Consider the following 18,882-nt stretch of genomic DNA (forward strand, 5'->3'; position numbering starts at 1 on the left):
AATACCCAGCACCTGACCCAGCCACAATCTTCTCCCTGCTCTGGAAACCAGATGCTAAAGATGTCTAATCCAGCCAAAACCCTCCCAAAATAGAAGGGTAGACTGAATTAGCACCAGACCTACCACCTGACAGACACCTCACACAAACACCTCCTGGAAAGGGTGGGTCTGTGCGATGATCAGAATTCTCACACTATTAGTTAAAAGCAACTTCCTTTCCAAAGGACAAAGACAATGTGCTGATACCTGCTTCCCCTCCTCCCTCCAATCACATCACTCCTCACAGTTTACTTCTAGGTTTATACACACACACACACTCATGTGCATATATACACATATACCCACAGGCATACACATGAAAGACACATATGTAGATGCACTGTGCACATACCTCCATGTGTGCATGTATGAATATACATGTGTGTACATGTGCATGTGTGTGTGTGTTTGCACACTGTGTGGATACACAACATATGTAGATACACATGTACCAGTGCATATGCACACATATATATATAAATATACACATATTTTATGGTATGTTATGTTGCTACATTACATTAATAATAATAGTAAACACTTGATATAGTGCCCACTATGCGCCAGGCACTGGGCTGAGTACTTTACAGTCATTATATCATTTGATCCTTCCCAGGACCCTAGGAGGAAGGTGCTGTTATTATCCCCATTTTACAGATAAGGAAAATGAGACAAACAGACACGCAGTCATTTGACCAGAATCACACAGTTAGAAAGTGTCCGAGGCCCAATGGGAGCTCAGGTCCTCCTGGCTTCAGACCTGACACTATCCATTGAGGCACATAGCTGTTGTATTATATTGTAGCATATCATATATCATTTTATATCATATCACATATATACATATATATTTCACAACAGGCAGAAAAAAATAAAGAGAAAAATGGACACAGTTAGGAGTGATGATATCGGAGCAACAAAGACCTTTGCTGGCATTTTTCTCTCAGATAAATAGTCAGACCCCTGTGCAAGTCTGAAAATTGAAATATCTGTCTCCTCTGTCTCCCTCCCCATAGTCTGTCTTTCTGTCTCTGTCTCTGTCTGTCTGTCTGTCTGTCTCTCTCTCTCTCGTTCTCTCTCTCTCTCTCTCTCTCTCTCTCTCTCTCTCTCTCTCTCTCTCTCTCTCTCTCTCACACACACACACACACACACACACACACACACACACACATCTCCATTACTTCACCTTCTATGACTCAGATGGTCAAGCTGTATGGCTTAAAAGTTTAATAAGCAAGTCACCAAAATTGCAGCTTCCCTGAGAAAACTATCTTTCTCAAGCACAAGGCATACACTATCAAAGACTTTCTTCATCCCTGTTGTTCCAGAGTTGCTCATGATAAAAAATTTATTCATAGAAACCATCTGAGTGCTCAGGCAAAGAAGACTTCTGAAGAACCAGCAGTTATCCAAACCTCCAGGGCTAACCAGTCTATCCTGGTTTCTTTCCCTTCCTAATTCCTTACATTACATTACTATGTTCAGCACTGCTTTTGCCAGTCACTTTCCCATCTATTGGCTTATTTGGTGCTCCTGGCAGCCCTGGAGGCCAGTTGAGTTACCGATTACAGACCCCAAGTTATGACTGAGGTAAAGGTAAAGGGACTTGTCCAAGGTTCTGATGAGTAGGACCTGGGCCTAGAACCCAACTTCTCAGTGTACTTTTAGCCTCCAGATAACATGGCTATCCACTTCCCTGAGACTTTTCAGGATTGAAGACCCAGGTATGGGCTGATGCGTGCTGACACTGGTGGTCCAGCACCAGGAAAAAAATTGAGGGAAAATGCTAAGCTCTCTAGGGGTCTCAGAGAACTGTCTAGCTCTGTCTGTTAGTCCCTTCCCTTTCTGGGTGTGCTATGCTGTGCTCAGTTGTTAACCTAGGTTGTATTTATCCACTTAATCTCTTAGTTCTTCCACTACCTATGCAGAGAATTTACCCTCTTTCCTTCTTATAATGGACCTCAATCATAATCACATCAAATCAGTTAACAAGTGCTAACTGTTGACTATGTGCCAGAAGTGGATAGAGAGCTGGGCCTGGAGTCAGGAAGACTCATATTCTTGAGTTCTCAATCTGGCCTCAGTCAGACCTTTACTAGATGCATGACACTGGTCACTTAATCCTGTTTGCTTCAGTTTTCTCATCTATAACATGAGATGGAGGGGGAAATAGCAAACCACTGCAGTATCTTTGCCAAGAATATCCCAATGAGGTCATGAAAAATCAGACATGACTGAAATGAATCAACAACGATGACAAATGTGCCCAGTGCTGGAAAACAAGAAAAGGCAAAAACAATCCCTGCCTGCACAATCTAAAGGAGAAGACAACACGCAAATAACTGTTACATATAAGTTCTAATAGCTTAAAACTGCACTAAAACATCTATGTACAAGGTAAACTGAAAGTAATCTCAGACACTAGCTTTAAGGGAGATCAGGAAAGGTATTTTGCAGAAGGTGGGGGATATAAAGGAAGCCAGGGAGGCCAGAACATGAGGAGGAAGAGCATTCCAGACATGGGAAACAGCCAATGCAAAGACATGGAGTCGGGAGATTGATGGACAGCAGCAAGGCTTGACTGTGGACCACTTGGATGTGGTCGTTCCTTCAATTCATTCATTCCTACAGAATCAAAAGAATCCTAGGATTATCCCAGAAGTCAGCTAGTCTAACTTCCTCATTTTACACATAACAGACTACTGCACAAGTGGATACAATGCCTGCTTTCTGTAAGTGAATACAAGCATTGGGAGATGAGCTCATCTTTTGCAGGCTCCCAGAAAACATCTTGGGGACAGCTTCAGGAGTTGATACGATAAGAGAAAAGCTGTGGAACTTCATCCATCACCATCCTCAACCACCATCACCATCATTTACTATTACTATTATCTCATTTTTTCATTAGTTTTGAAGGGGTTCAAACATAAAAGCCCCAGTAAATGATCTGTTACTATGAACTACCTATTACCACTATCTGCTACCTGTCGCTATTCTTTTCTATAATGTTCTAGAAACCACTGCACAGGTGGATAAAAAAATGTCTTCTGTAGTTAAACAAAAGTAGAAAAACTAGAAAGAAAGGGAACCATCTGTGAATGACTGAATAAATTATGCTATATGACTATAATGAAATAGTCCCTCACCATAACAAATGAACAAAGAGAGGGTTTCAGAGAAACCTGTAAAGATTTGTATGAACTGATGCAGAGTGAAGTAAATAAAGCCTGGAGAACATTCACACTATAACATCAACTACGTAAAAGCAAACAACTTTTAAAAGATTTAAAAATGGTGATCACTGGAATAACAAGTCTTGGTATCAGAGGACTGATAACTTCTTGACAGAAAGCAGTAGTCTCAAGGTGCCAATGAGGGAATTTGTCTTGCTTATACATATTTCTTACAAGACTTTTTTTCCTTTTTCTTTTCAATAGTACGAGGGAGGGGGAGGTAGGAAAGAAAGAAAAACAAATATTTATTAATTGAGAAGAAGTAAAACAAATAAGTTCAAATTCAGCTAGCTGTGTGACCCTGCTAAATGAGCTGGAGAAGGAAATGGCAAACTATTCCAATATCTTACTCAAGAAAACCCAAATTGGTGTCATGAAGAATCAGACATGATTGAATACAACTGAACAACTTCAAAATTTTTAAACTATCTTTTTGCATGAGTCAGCTTGTCAGGGACCAATGCCACTGTCTAGCAGATGTGGAAATGGCAACAGCAGACTCTCAGAATCTGGAACTAGTCAGACGACTTCAGTCTCTTCGTAGGCATAAATGTCACTATAGCGTCTTGTGGCTCACCACTAGAGACCTGATTATTTTACACTAGCTAACAAATAGTAATCTTACCATTTGGGGCTTAGGAGGTCTAAAATGTGCACTTATTTCACTATGAATCACTAGATAAAGCCTGTCAACAATGCTGGTTTTCTCTTTTGAACCTATCTCGGAATCATTTAACAAGTAGCTAGATAACTCAGTGAATAAAGGATTAGACTTAGTCAGGTAGATCTGAGTTCAAATCTTCCTTCAGATTCATCCCAGCTGTGTGTCCCTGGGAAAGTCACTTCACCATTGTGTGTCTCAGTTTCCTCATTTGTAAAAATAAGGAATAATAAATAATAAAAATAATGGTGCCTGTTGCAGATGATTGTTGTAAAGATCAAATGAATGACATACGTACAGTGCTTTGCACACCTGAAAGTGCTAATAAATGTCACTATTTTTATCATTGTTGTTTATCAATTGCTAACTGGATGCCAGGAACTTGAGATATAAACACAAAAATGAAATAATCCTTGACTGCAAAACCTCGAATGAGGGACCATTTTTTTTTCTCATGGGAGGTAAAGTTTATCATTTTAATCTATCAAAGATCAAACAAAGAGAATAAATTGGGAGCAATATGAAGTAAAACCTGCTGGATCAACAGTAGATGTGTTTTAAAAAAGAAAGGCTATGAATATAAAGTAGCTTCTAAGAGGCCTGGTGTGTGTTTTCTTAGTTAGATACAAAATTAATATATGTTTATCAGGCAGAGAGAGATTAAGCCAGTTTCTCGGCTAATGCTGCAATTTAAAATCCATTTAAGATAATTTTCTTTATCTCGAATCTATTTTAATCAGCAACCAGGATACTTGACTTAACTGGTTTATATAAAAACTTTATAGGGGGAAAACCCAACAATCTCTAGGGAAGAAAGCATTCTAGATGGGAAAAGAGAAAACCCAGGAAACACACCCAAGGTCCACCTGGAGATCTTTAAAGCAGGATGGATATTTCTGCTTTCAATTGTTGAAGGGCAGTTTTGCCAAAATAATGGGGGAAATGACTTAACGACTTCCAGAGATAAAATAAGAGGAAGCTGAAAGGATTTCTCAGGCCCCAATTCTGTTCCCCTCCCCATCTCTGGTCTTAAATTCCATGGTTCTAGGCCTCCTCTAGCTCCATTAGTTGGTAGCCAATCTCCTTCCTCTGATCAATAAAGGGAAGATAAAAAAAAAATCTTCATTCTGAAAGCACAAGAGCAAGAAAGAACATTTACTACCTCCTTGAATGAAGTCATAGATGGAGTGATTATTTAATTGGTAGATGGCACAAGCATGGAGTGAGCATCATAAGATCTATTCAGGCTGGAACAAAGACAAATAGGAATAAACATAAAGTCTCACTCTTAGGTCCAAAAAGTCAGTTGCTCAAGGAAGGATGGAGAAAGTTCTTCCTGTGGCAAGTACTTAGGAATATTTAATTAATTAAAATCTCAATATGAATCCAGAATGTGATGTGACTGCCAATATATACATACACTTAGGGCTTAAATGGTATAAAGAGTCCCAAAAGTCTTAGTGCAGTTGAGTTTTAAGTTAAAATTGCTTTAAACTAGGCTTTAGTAACTTAAAACTGCATTAAAACTTTTGGGACACCTGGACAGTTTCCAGAACAAGAAAAGTACTAGAATCAAAGGATTATATGAAACCCGGTCAACAGATGAATCCCAAGAACCTCTGGGAAGAGATGGCTAATACTCAGGCCCACTTCTATGCAATACCTTCCTATTGAGGCCCAAGGAATGGCTGAAATGGCCACTCACTGATTGCTTTATCTACCACCAGAAAAGCATGGAATTATCCTGAATTCCTATGGTTCTTGGAAGGTCCAGAGCTCACAATGATTAGCAGTTGAGAAGTTCATTTTCAAGAGCTAAGAACAGTTGAACCATAGGAAGATTATAAAGGAAGGCATTGGTTGACCTGGGACAAGAGCAGAGGGGTCACCAGGGGAAGCCCCTTATGCAGAATGGTGAATAGGCTGGGCTATGAATGGCGCCCCTTCTATCCAGTGTCCAGGGATTAGGTAACAGAGTGGGCTTGGCCCAATCATCCCCAAGCTGAAAAAGTTCTCCCATATTTCAGGGCTCATGTCCCAATTTCTGTCCAGAATTCTCTTCCCTCCTCACTTCAATAAAGATGACTCTCAAATCTACATCCCCAGCCCCCATCTCCTTCTGACTTGTCAATGGGTTCAAATCCGAGCTATGCCATTTACTCTTTCCATGACGTTGGAGAAGTCACTTACCCTCTCTTAGTGACTTCCCCAGCAAAATGGGGATGATAATGGTGATACTACCTTCATCACTGGAAGGAAAACTGTAGGATGAATCTAATCCTGCCTTTCCAACTATGCATCTCGTGGGCATCTTGAAAACAAAATATGCAAAATGTACCTTATTAGCTTTCCCCACAAATAAGACAGATCATGTGAGCATTGTTATGTTCATGTTGTAGACGAAAAAACTAAAAAATAATTAATGGCAATAATAATAATATGTAGAATTATGCTTTCATATAGTACTTTACTGCAGGTAGTATCTATATATTACTTCAAGGTTTGCAAAGAGGTTTGCATTTATCATCTCATTGGAGCCTCACAAAAACCCTGAGAGGTAAGTGTTTTCATTGTCTCATTTTACAGAAAGAGGAAACTGAGACAGAAGTTAAGTAGCTCACCCAAGATCACACAACTAGTAAGCACTTAAGGCTAGATTTGAACTCAGGTGATGTCTAGACTGCCCAGAGAGATAAATTATATATGTATGTGTGTATGTGTATATATGTGTACATATGTATATGTATATGAAAATATATTAAGTGATTTGCAAAACTTAAAGTGCCATGGAAATGCTGGCTATTATTCCTAATTTCCTATTTATAATGAAGGATTGACATCTTTACCTGAACATATCATAGGCAACCAAAATTCATTACTTAGCTTACTGCCTAGGTCATGCTACCTCACCAGCCCCTACAGCCAATTCATTTCTAGATCTAATGGATTCTACCTCCACAACATCTCTTCCATTAACCAGCCTGCACCTCCATTCACATGGCCACCACCCAAGACCATGCTCTTATCTCCTCTGGACCAACACAAAGAAAAACACTTTTCAATCATTAGAACTGGGGGCGGAGCCAAGATGGCGGAGTAGAAAGACGCACATACACATAGCTCCGAACCCACAACCCATAGAACATTTGTATAAAGTAACTCACGGCGAATTCAGGAGCAGTAGAGGCCACAGAACAGTGGAGCAAAGGAGATTTCTGTTCCAGAGGGACCTGCAAACCTCTCGCAAAAGGTCTGTCGCACTGCGGACGTGGAGCCCAGCCCAGCCCTGCCGCGGCCGCAGCACCGAGAGGAGAAGATCCGAGCAGGCTTCAGGGACGGAATCTCCAGCGGCCACACGGGTCCCTCCACCCACAGGTGACGGGGGTTGGTGAGAGGGTCTCTTTGGCGGGTTGAGAGGGGAGTGGGGTGCCCCCATAACTCAGGCCCCCTCGGGAGGCAGAAGCTGAAGCAGCGGCAGACCAGGGCTCCCCAAGCAGGCAGGAGCCTGGATCCATGGTGGAAGGTTTCTGCATAAACCCCCTGAGGGAACTGAGCCCATGAGGCAGCCCTGCCCCCACCTGAGCACCTGAACTTAATCTCACACTGAATAGCAGCCCTGCCCCCGCCCAAAGCCCTGAGGCTGGGAAGAGCATTTGAATCTCAGACCCCAAGTGCTCGCTGGGAGGATCAGGAGGCCAGGTGGGTGTGAGGAGAATATTCAGAGGTCAAGTCACTGGCTGGGAAAATGCCCAGAAAAGGGAAAAGAAATAAGACTATAGAAGGTTACTTTCTTGGTGAACAGGCATTTCCTCCCTTCCTTTCTGATGAGGAAGAACAATGCTTACCATCAGGCAAAGACACAGAAATCAAGGCTTCTGTATCCCAGCCCACTCAATGGGCTCAGGCCATGGAAGAGCCCAAAAAGAATCTTGAAAATCAAGTTAGAGAGGTGGAGGAAAAGCTGGGAAGAGAAATGAGAGACATGCAGTCAAAGCATGAACAGCAGGTCAGCACCCTGCTAAAGGAGACCCAAAAAAATGCTGAAGAAAATAACACCTTGAAAAATAGGCTAACTCAATTGGCAAAAGAGGTTCAAAAAGCCAATGAGGAGAAGAATGCTTTCAAAAGCAGAATTAGCCAAATGGAAAAGGAGATTCAAAAGCTCACTGACGAAAATAGTACTTTCAAAATTAGAATGGAACAGATGGAGGCTAATGACTTTCTGAGAAACCAAGAAATCACAAAACAAAACCAAAAGAATAGAAAAATGGAAGATAATGTGAAATATCTCATTGGAAAAACAACTGACCTGGAGAATAGATCCAGGAGAGACAATTTAAAAATTATGGGACTACCTGAAAGCCATGATCCAAAAAAGAGCCTAGACATCATCTTTCATGAAATTATCAAGGAAAACTGCCCTGAGATTCTAGAACCAGAGGGCAAAATAAATATTCAAGGAATCTACAGAACACCGTCTGAAAGAGATCCAAAAAGAGAAACTCCTAGGAGCATTGTGGCCAAATTCCAGAGTTCCCAGGTCAAGGAGAAAATATTGCAAGCAGCTAGAAAGAAACAATTCAAGTATTGTGGAAATACAATCAGGATAACACAAGATCTAGCAGCTTCTACATTAAGAGATTGAAGGGCATGGAATAGGATATTCCAGAAGTCAAAGGAACTAAGACTAAAACCAAGAATCACCTGCTCAGCAAAACTGAGTATAATACTTCAGGGGAAAATTTGGTCTTTCAATGAAATAGAGGACTTTCAAGCATTCTTGATGAAAAGACCAGAGCTGAAAAGAAAATTTGACTTTCAAACACAAGAATGAAGAGAAGCATGAAAAGGTGAACAGCAAAGAGAAGTCATAAGGGACTTATGTTGAACTGTTTACATTCCTACATGGAAAGACAATATTTGTAACTCTTGAAACTTTTCAGTATCTGGGTACTGGGTGGGATTACACACACACACATGCACATGCACACACACACACACACACATAGAGACAGAGTGCACAGAGTGAATTGAAGAGGATGGGATCATATCTTAAAAAAATGAAATCAAGCAGTGAGAGAGAAATATATTGGGAGGAGAAAGGGAGAAATTGAATGGGGCAAATTATCTCTCATAAAAGAGGCAAGCAAAAGACTTATTAGTGGAGGGATAAAGAGAGGAGGTGAGAGAAAAACATGAAGTTTACCCTCATCACATTCCACTAAAGGAAAGAATAAAATGCACACTCATTTTGGTATGAAAACCTATCTTACAATTCAGGAAAGTGGGGGATAAGGGGATAAGCAGGGTGGGGGGGATGATGGAAGGGAGGGCATGGGGAGGAGGGAGCAATTTGAGGTCGACACTCATGGGGAGGGACAGGATCAAAAGAGAATAGAAGTAATGGGGGACAGGATAGGATGGAGGGAAATATAGTTAGTCTTATACAACACAACTATTATGGAAGTCATTTGCAAAACTACACAGATTTGGCCTATATTGAATTGCTTGCCTTCCAAAGGGAAGGGGTGGGGAGGGAGGGAGGTAAAGAAGTTGGAACTCAAAGTGTTAGGAACAACTGTCGAGTAATGTTCTTGCCACTAGGAAATCAGAAATACAAGTAAAGGGGTATAGAAAGTTATCTGGCCCTACAGGACAAAAGAGAAGATGGAGACAAGGGCAGAGAGGGATGATAGAAGAGAGAGCAGATTGGTCATAGGGGCAATTAGAATGCTTGGTGTTTGGGGCGGGGAGGGGATAAAAGGGGAGAAAATTTGTAACCGAAAATTTTGTTAAAATGAATGTCAAATAAATTAATAAATAAAAATCATTAGAACTGTCCAAAAGTCAAAGGGGTAAGACCCTGCCACTGAATGCCTAACTAGCAGAAGCTCCATGGCCATATCAGGAACAAAGTCAAGAGGGTTCATGATCTGGGCAGAGTTCTAGATGAATGACCTGTGCAGTCCCTCTCTACTCTTAAGTTGTGAAGTACAATTAGAGCTTATCATAACAACTCACATTTTTATGGCAGAAAAGAACCAGAGCCCTGGGCATTATCAAGTGGTTCAATATTGGAAACAGAGTTTATTGGAAACAGGCTTTATCGATGGAAATTACATCAAAAAAAAACCAAACCCACAACACATGACCAATGCACCCAAAGGACCACCACAGGGCCAGATGGAAATACACTTTTATCTCTCCCCATCAGAATGGGAGCCTCTCCAGGGCAAGGTCTCTCTTGCTTTTCTATCTGGATCCCTAGCTCTCAGCACATTGCTTGGAACATTGGAATTACTGAATAAATGCTTTTTTTCATTCATTCATTCACTTACAGAGAGTTCTCCTTACAACGACGCTATGAGGTAGGTAGTATGAGCATGATTATACCCATTATGCAGATGAGAAAACTATGACCCAGAGAGGCAAAGTGATTTGCCCAAGGTCACACACAGGGATTAAGTAAAATAGCTGTGATTTGAACTCATGGACATGTCAAAGTCAAGATTCAGACCAAGGTCCTCTTCCGCTCCAACTTTCTCCACTGCAACAAAAAGCATTACCCTTGATTAATGAATAATCTGAAGGAATGGACAAAAGCTTGTCCCCTTTCACTCTACAGGCCCACATCTATGATTTCCCAAAACCTATGTGAGTTTAGGGATGGGAATACCATCATTCTGCAAAAATGGGTTTCATCCTACTCACGCCTACATGCACAGGAGACCATTCAGAACACGATATAGTCAAAGCTCATGCCCATTTAGCTTCAGCCAGAAGCAGACAACACCATCACTTCATCGAAAATGAATAATCTTTTCTGAAACTCTCATTACTGGTCTCTTGGCCTCCAGTCTCTCCATTCTATTACTCATTTCCACAACAATCTTCCTAAAACATTGTTTTCATTTCATCCTTCCTTTCATGAAAAAAAGCCTTCATTCACCAGCAATACACTTTCTATTAAATACCTACTACGTGCGAGGAGACAGGACCAAGAAAAAATCTCCATTCATCCACAACACACTTTATATTTAATACCTACTGTGTAAGAGGAAACAGGGCCCACATGGTAAAGTCCAAATTTCTTAGCCTATTAATGAAGGTCCTCTATGAACCTTTATTAAAATCATTTTTTCAATTAAAAACCATTTATCTTTTCACTCTCCCATCACCATCAAGAAATCTTAAAAAGAAAAACAAAACTCTTGTAACAAGTATATATAGTCAAGAAAAACAAATCCCTTCATTGGCCATGTCCAAGAATGCGTCTGGACCAGCCTTTCTAGTCTTACCACTCAATGATCCCCAGCAAGCAACTAGGAAGCATGAGTTATATTTGAACACAGGTCCTCTGAAGCTGGGGTAGCTAGGTGGTGCACTGCATAGAAGACCAGCCCTGGAGGCAAGAGGACCTGAATTCAAATCTGGCCTCAGACACTTACTAGCTATGTGACCCTGGGCAAGTGACTGAACCCTGTTAACCTCATTTTTCTCATTTGTAAAATGAGGTGGAAAAGAAAATGGCAAACCACTGCAGAGTCTTTTCCAACAAAACCCCAAATAGGGTCACAAAGAGTCAGACACAACTAAAAAACCACTGAACAACCTCTATCTCCAGAATCAATATTTTTTGAACTCTAACATAGAGTTTCTATTCAATTTACATATTAAGAAAAAATTACTGTGCACACATGGGGAGTGGAGACCAGCACTAAACAGAGGAAAAAGAGAACATATGGGGTCACATTTGGGGGAAAAAATCAAGTGATTTCAACAATCTTAAACTGTTTTCTTCTGTAAAAACCCAGCTTCCTAACACCAGAAGTCTACCCATGATGATATGTGGGTAGGAGTAATAGAACATCCCTATCTCAGAAGAATTAACATTGCAAATGACTTTACTGGCCACAAGAAAACCCTCAACCCACAAGCATTTATTCAATGTCTGTTCAGTCCCAAGGACTCTGCTGGGCACTCAAAATACAAATACAAAGAAAGAAACAATCCCTGATGCCAAAAGGCTTATGTTCTAATGGAAAAGACAACCAGGGTATCTGTAAGTATGAACAGTATAAGCGCAAATATACTGACAGTGACCCCTGCGCTATGCCTAGCATTATCGACAACACTGGCTGGTCCCCCATGTCTAATACTCACTCTGTGTCCTCTGCCTCTCAGGACCCTTCAAGACTCAGCTCAAATATCTCATTCTAAAGGCTTTTCCTGATTTCCCCAGGTCTCAGATCCCTCTGCCCTGCCAAATCCCCGTATATGCAGTCCGTATGTGATTTATGTTTACTCTCTGCATACATATTGGTTTCTGCTGATAGTAAGCATGAATTTAGGGGTAAAGTAAGACTTTTTGGCTCACACAGGCTCTTCATTTACTCCCTGCCTAATGCCCCCAGGCCAGGTACCTCCTGGTTCCCCAGCCTCAACCCCCTCCTTTCCTGACTCTTTTTATGTGATGTCTCCCCCACTCCATTGTAAGCCCCTCCAGTGCACAGGGACTGTCTTTCTTTTTATTAATTGTATATCTGACACACGTTGTTTAATTGTTTTTCAGTTGTGTCTGACTCTTCATGATCCCTTTTTGGGATTTTCCTGTCAAAAATATTGGAGCAGTCTGCCATTTCCTTCTCCAGTTCATTTGACAGATGAGGAAACTGAGGCAAACAGGGTGAAATGACTTACCCAGAGTCACACAGCTAATAAGTGTCTGAGATCAAATTTGAATTCAGGTCTTCTTGGCTCCAGGCCCAGCATTCTATTCACTGTGCCACCTACCTGGCTCACAGTAGGTGCTTAATAAATGTTGACCAGATTGGATTGTAGGAAGCATCCAATAAACGCTGATTGACATGTATGGTTGGCAACAGAAGCAGGAGGCTACTTAGTGAGAAGGAAAGCCATCAGAGTCACCGTCCCTGACCTTGAGACAAAGATATTAAAAATCCCAAGAAGGTGAATTTATGAACAAGAAATGAATGGGTCATCAACAGTACCAATGGAAGGAATGCTCACACTGGTCTATTGAAATTTTCTATTAACATCTGCTCTTACATTAATAAAATATTATTACATTAGTAATATAATACTGATATTAATGTTAGTAATAAAAAATCTTGTTTTAAGAGCAGGATATGGAGAGGCATTGTGGTAGAGTAGTGAGAGTTGGTCTCAGAATCAGAAATGAATGAATGAATAACATTTATTAAGCTCTTGCTATGTGCCAGGCATTGTGATTAAGTCCTGGTTAAACAGATACAAAAATAAGGCCATCTCTGCCCTCAACATGTTTATATTCTACTAAGGAGAAATTTGAGTTCAAGTCCAGCCTCTGACCCACACTATCTGCAAGACCCTGGGGAAGTCACTTAGCCTCTGTGGTGCCCCAGGCCTCTCTTCAAGACTTGCCATGCAGAGCAGGCACTGATCCTCCTAAGCAGAGGGAATTTCCTCATCAGAAATTCCTTATGCTGAAGAAATCACGGGTCCAGCCCAAAAAAGAAAGAGGGAAAAAAAGTTGGGGTCTGTACTTTTCAAAACTATTCAAGGACGGGCCTATTTAAAGGCTTTCTGAGCTGCCGGAAGCTTGTGCTATAATGTCAGAATTCTGTGACATAAGGTCTTGGTCTCAGTTGAACTGGAGGAATGCCTGAGGCATTTTCAAAGCATCCACCAGACCAGGCAGGATTTAATTTACTGGATCCACCAGCACAATTTATTTCTCAAGAAGAAAACAGACGGCAGTTTTGATGGAAGAGAAGATATTCCGGTTCACGGGAGACACTAGGGGCTTCCAGTATTTAATGAGTTGGGGGAAGAGCTGAAGGGCCCTCCTGGGCTAAATTGGGAGAGAGAGATAGAGAGAGAGACAGAGAGACAGAGAGAGACAGAGAGAGAGAGAGAGAGACAGAGAGACAAAGAGAGAGACACAGAGAGAGAGAGAGACAGAGGGAGAGAGACACAGAGAGAGAGAGACAGAGAGAGAGACAGGGAGAGAGACAAAGACAAAGAGAGAGACAGAGAGAGAGACAGAGGGAGAGAGACAGAGACAGAGATAGACAGAGAGAGACAGGGAGAGAGAAGAGAGGAGAGGAGAGGAAGAGAAGGAGGGAGAGAGGGGCAAAGGGAGAGAGAGGAGAAGGAAAGGAGAGAGAGGAGGGAGAGAAGGAGAGGAGGGAGAGAGAGAAGCAGAGAAGGGGAGGGAAAAGGAAAGATAGAGAAGGGAGAAAGGGGAGGAGGGAGAGATATATGAGTGTGAAAGTAACGAATAAGAAAAGAAAGAAATAGAAATATTATAGGATACTGGATAAGAAAGAAATAGACTTGTTTTATGATCTGAAGTCAGCCTTACAAGCTGTACAATCTTGGTCAAGTTATTTACCTACCTGAGTCTCAGTTTTGTCTTCTATAAAATGGGGAGAGCATTCTGCAGTTGCTTTGTGGACCAAATGAGATAATGAAAGTGAAGGTATCTTGTGAAACTATAAAAGCACTTTATAAATGTAAAATATTATAATATAAAGACAGATACAAGAAAATAAGCTCCAAAACAGACTCCATGAGCAGACTGGGCACAGAGAGACAAAGTAAAGACATATAGATTGAATCCATTTCATTTAGTGAGCATTTTATGAAGCTAGAGACTCTGGGCTATAAGATAATAGCAGTTCCTACCCTCAAAGAATTTGCATTGTTCTGGGGTAAGAGAACAAAAACACCATGTTTCCCTCCCTCCCTCTCTCTCTCTTTTTCTCTTTTTCTCATCTCTCCCTTCTCTCGTCTCTTTCCTCTCTTCTCTTTTTTCTCCTCCTTCATTCTCATCTTTCTTTGTCTCTTTCTATCTCTATATACCATGCATTATATGTGTTAATACATGCATGTTACATATTATATCATGGTTTATATATGCATTATTATATGTATATTTTGTATATATGTCATATACCTAGACATACGAACACACACCATCCATAGCCAATCAGTTCCCTAGTTTTAGAATACTTTGTCCCCAAATCTCTAGACTCTTCTCTCTTCTCTTCTACTAAGGGTTGACAGACCAATAAGGCCTCACTTGCATCCAGCTTCATCCAATTGCCCTCCAGATTGAGTGATGCCATTCTCTAGCTGTGGACACCATTTCCCGTATCTAGGAATATTTTTTCCCTTATAAACTTAGAATTTATTGGGAACTTCTCCCCAACATATGTGTGTATATATATATATATATATATATATATATATATATATATATATATATATATATATATATATATATACACACACACACATATACATGTATAGGTATATATATGTATATGTATACACACACACACACACACATACACACACACACACACACACACACACACACACACACACACATATATATATATATATATATATATATATATATATATATATATATATATATATATATATATATATATATATATATGCTTTTTAGGGTAAAACTCTTCTGAGAAATAAAGGCTCTCACACATTTTGATCAAAATCACCTATTTGCTGTTTCTTCAGCTTGCTATTCTATCTCCTGCCTCTATGCTTTTGCCCGGGCTATCTCTCATGCTTGACATTATATTTTGCTTCCATTTAGATACAAACATAGAATCATGGGATTTCAGAGCCCATATAGCCCAAACTGAATGAAAAGTGGACATCAGGAACAAGAGACATTATTGTGAAGGAAAAAATCACAAGACTGGATAAAGGGAATGAGAATGAGGAGGTAAGAAGGATCTTAATAAATATTACTTAGGTGCCTACTATGGTGCCATGTACTAGGGTTAAAAGTACAAAAAAATGAAACAATCCCAACTTGGAAAGCCCTTGCATCCTAACAGGAGACACAAGTCTTCATGCAGTTTTGAACTCTTAAGGCTTGGGGCTGCAGTAAGATCTTTGGGACATCCTGTAGGAGTATAAACTAGTTAGTAAGAAAATAAATGAAAAAAATGCCAATATGTACATACAAAATAGTTCAATTACATAAAAGACAGTTTAGGAAGGAAGGGATTCGAAGTTGAGGGAATTGGGGAAAACATCATACAGAAGGCATCTGGTCTCTAAAAGAAAGAGGACTCTATGAGAAGGAACAAATTCCTTCTAAATCTACATTGGCATGCATTTATATGATAACATATGTATGTACATATATGTGTGTACATGTATGCACATATGCATGTGTATATGCCCATTAGAATGCGACCTTTTTGAAAGAAGGGACAATTTTTGCTTTTTCTTTGCATCTCCATAATGAAACATAGGACATAACACAGAGTAAGTGCTTAATAAAGGCATCATTTATATCTTTGGTCATTACACTACCTCTAACAGTAACGATTCTGTGAAAGTTCTCATCTTCTATATCAAATAGAGCTCACTTTTATTGGTCCCAGAATCTCTTATATTCAATATTTAAAAAAAAATCTCACTAAGACAGTTGTCCAGCATTTTTACTCATATTACTCTATACTTTAAATTTGCATAAAAATATACCCTGTACAAGTTGGGGTTGTATAAATGAAAACTTACAAGGAACATAGGAAAGGAAGGAAGAGGGAAGGTCAAGGGGAAAGCTCCCAAGGTGCCATCTTCCCAGTTAACACAACAATAGACACTTACTTGGTTGGGCGGTAATCTGGGATGGATCGATCCAGTGAAATTTTTTCACTAAGGTAGGAATTGTAGCCATACTTCTCATGGGGGCCCTTGGCCTTTTCTTCTTCAGCTGGGGAAAGGGTGGAGGGGAGCCCCCCTTTGCCCCGCCCACCATAGCCTTCGATAAGCCCAAGAGATTTGGATAAGCCTGGAGAAATAGGGAAAAAATAAGGAAAAACTGATGACTTTCAGAAGATCCTCAAGCATGACATATAAATTCAGCCACCACTCTCACTCCAACACCAGGAATGATCTAAAAGGAATCTTTGAAACCCCTCCAACTCACCCATATTTAGAGAAAACAATCATAAGATCATAGATTTAGAGCTAGAAGGGACCTAAGAAGTAATGGATTCCAAACCTTTCATTTTACAGATGATGAAAGTGAGGCACAGAGATTCAATTGCTTGCTCAGGACCACACAGCTAGTAATTGACAGAGAGAGGTGGAGTGGAGACTCCAGAGATGACTGGGAACTATATGGGGAAACACAGAGAAGGAGTGTGATGGAGTTGGAACTAGACTTGGACAAGGAAGTTGGATTTGGAGTCTGAGAACCTGGGTTCAACTCCTACCTCTTTCAATTACTGCTTGAGCACAGTGCTTAATGTAAATGACTTGGTTAAGTCACTTTCTGGGTGGTAGTTTTTATTATATATTTTTTTAAAAGGAGAGGGAAGGGAATCTTAGACTAGATGACCTCTAAGGTCCCTACTGGGTCTTTATCTTGGGTCTCTTGCTATCTTTGCCCCTTATCTTCTTCAAATGAAAGGTTTGAACTAGATGATTATTAAAGACCAGTCCATCACTAAAGCCCTGATCCCAAATCTTTTAACCTTTCTGGGCCTCAGTTTCCTCATCTCTAAATTGAAAGTGTTGGACTCAGTGACCTCTAGGGGCCCTTAAAACTTTGGATCAATGTCCCAATGACTTCTGTCACCGCAAAGAAGCAGCGATGTCTCTGTTGAAATGCTAGTGCCCTTGAGGCAAACACCCCACACTGGTTAGAGTTCTGAAATGTGGCCCCACAATGGGAAGAGGGAAGCAAGGCCACTCTGATCCTCCATCCTCTGAAATCAGTCAGAGAGCCAGCTCCTTCAGCTGGACGGCAAGCCATGGTTATTTATGTTCACTTTCCTTCCTTTTTTAGTGAAGTAATCACTCATAAGGTTAGAGATCCCCGGAGGAGAAGAGGTTGAATGAAAACTCCGAACAGAAAAGGCTGGATAACTGCAAGGTGGAAGACACTTTGGCTTCACACCAAGTGAGCTGAATGCAGATTTCTTGGAGAGTGAGTTTAAGGGTGCCTGTCTGCAGCCCAGAGCTCAGTGGAATGGGTTTATTTAAATTTCATCTAAATGGCAAATGAAAATATGCAAAGTCGGAGAATGAATCACAGATAAGGGGAGAAAATACACAAAATACTGTGATCCATGATAAGTAAAATGAAGCTCCTGTCATAAGCCAATGCAGTCAAGGGGCACCTGGCATTTCCCCCTGCCTAAGGCCATCCCTTCATATCAAAGGCTTGACTGTCAAATGAACAGCCTGATGGGCAATGTTTCTAACCTCAAATTTCCTTGTCTCTTTTTTGGGAAGAGAATATTTGTTAGTATCCACCCAAGTGCCTTCCCTCTGAGATTACCTTCCACCTACACTGTATGTGCTGGAGAAGAAAATGGCAAACCACTCCAATGTCTTTGCCAAGAAAATCCCAAAGATTTGTGCCAGAGCACAGCTGAAAAATGACTGACCAACAAGTCTGTGAACATTTTATATGTCATAGTTGTGACTTCCATAAGGGCATACACTGTATTTTTTACCTTTCTTTGTAACCCTAGTGCTTAGCATGGTACCTGAAACATGGTAAGCAAATGATAGCAGATGGATGGAGAGAGAAGGGAGAGAGGAGAATGGATGGATAGATGAAGATAGATGGATGAGGAAAAGGATAAATGGAGAGGGATGAAGATAAGCATGATGGATGACTGATGAAAATGAGAAAGCATAATGATGAGGATGGGTGAGGAAGAATGAAATGAGAAGAAGGGATGGATGAGATGGATGGATAGAGGGATGAGGATGAGAATGGATGAAGAAGATGGATGGAAGAATGAAGAAGAGGATGAAGGTAAGGATGGAAGACAGTGTGAATGAATGATGGTGTGAGTGCATGATAGAGAGACAGAGGATGATGTGGACAGATGACATGAGGTGAAGATGATGATGGATAAGGATGGAGCTAATGAGGCTGGT

General features: G+C 40.6%; 1 protein-coding gene across 3 annotated transcripts in view; it reads right to left on the minus strand.

The window, feature by feature from the left end:
- Positions 1–18,882, minus strand: part of GALNT17 (polypeptide N-acetylgalactosaminyltransferase 17) — a 441,101-nt gene that overhangs the window by 293,192 nt on the left and 129,027 nt on the right. For all 3 annotated transcript variants that reach the window (XM_072640115.1, XM_072640116.1, XM_072640117.1), the window contains exon 2: positions 16,591–16,774. In XM_072640115.1, coding sequence (XP_072496216.1) covers positions 16,591–16,774 — 184 coding nt within the window. The remainder of the gene's footprint in view (positions 1–16,590; positions 16,775–18,882) is intronic.

This window comes from Notamacropus eugenii, chromosome 2, assembly GCF_028372415.1.
Source record: "Notamacropus eugenii isolate mMacEug1 chromosome 2, mMacEug1.pri_v2, whole genome shotgun sequence".
Lineage (NCBI taxonomy): Eukaryota > Metazoa > Chordata > Mammalia > Diprotodontia > Macropodidae > Notamacropus > Notamacropus eugenii.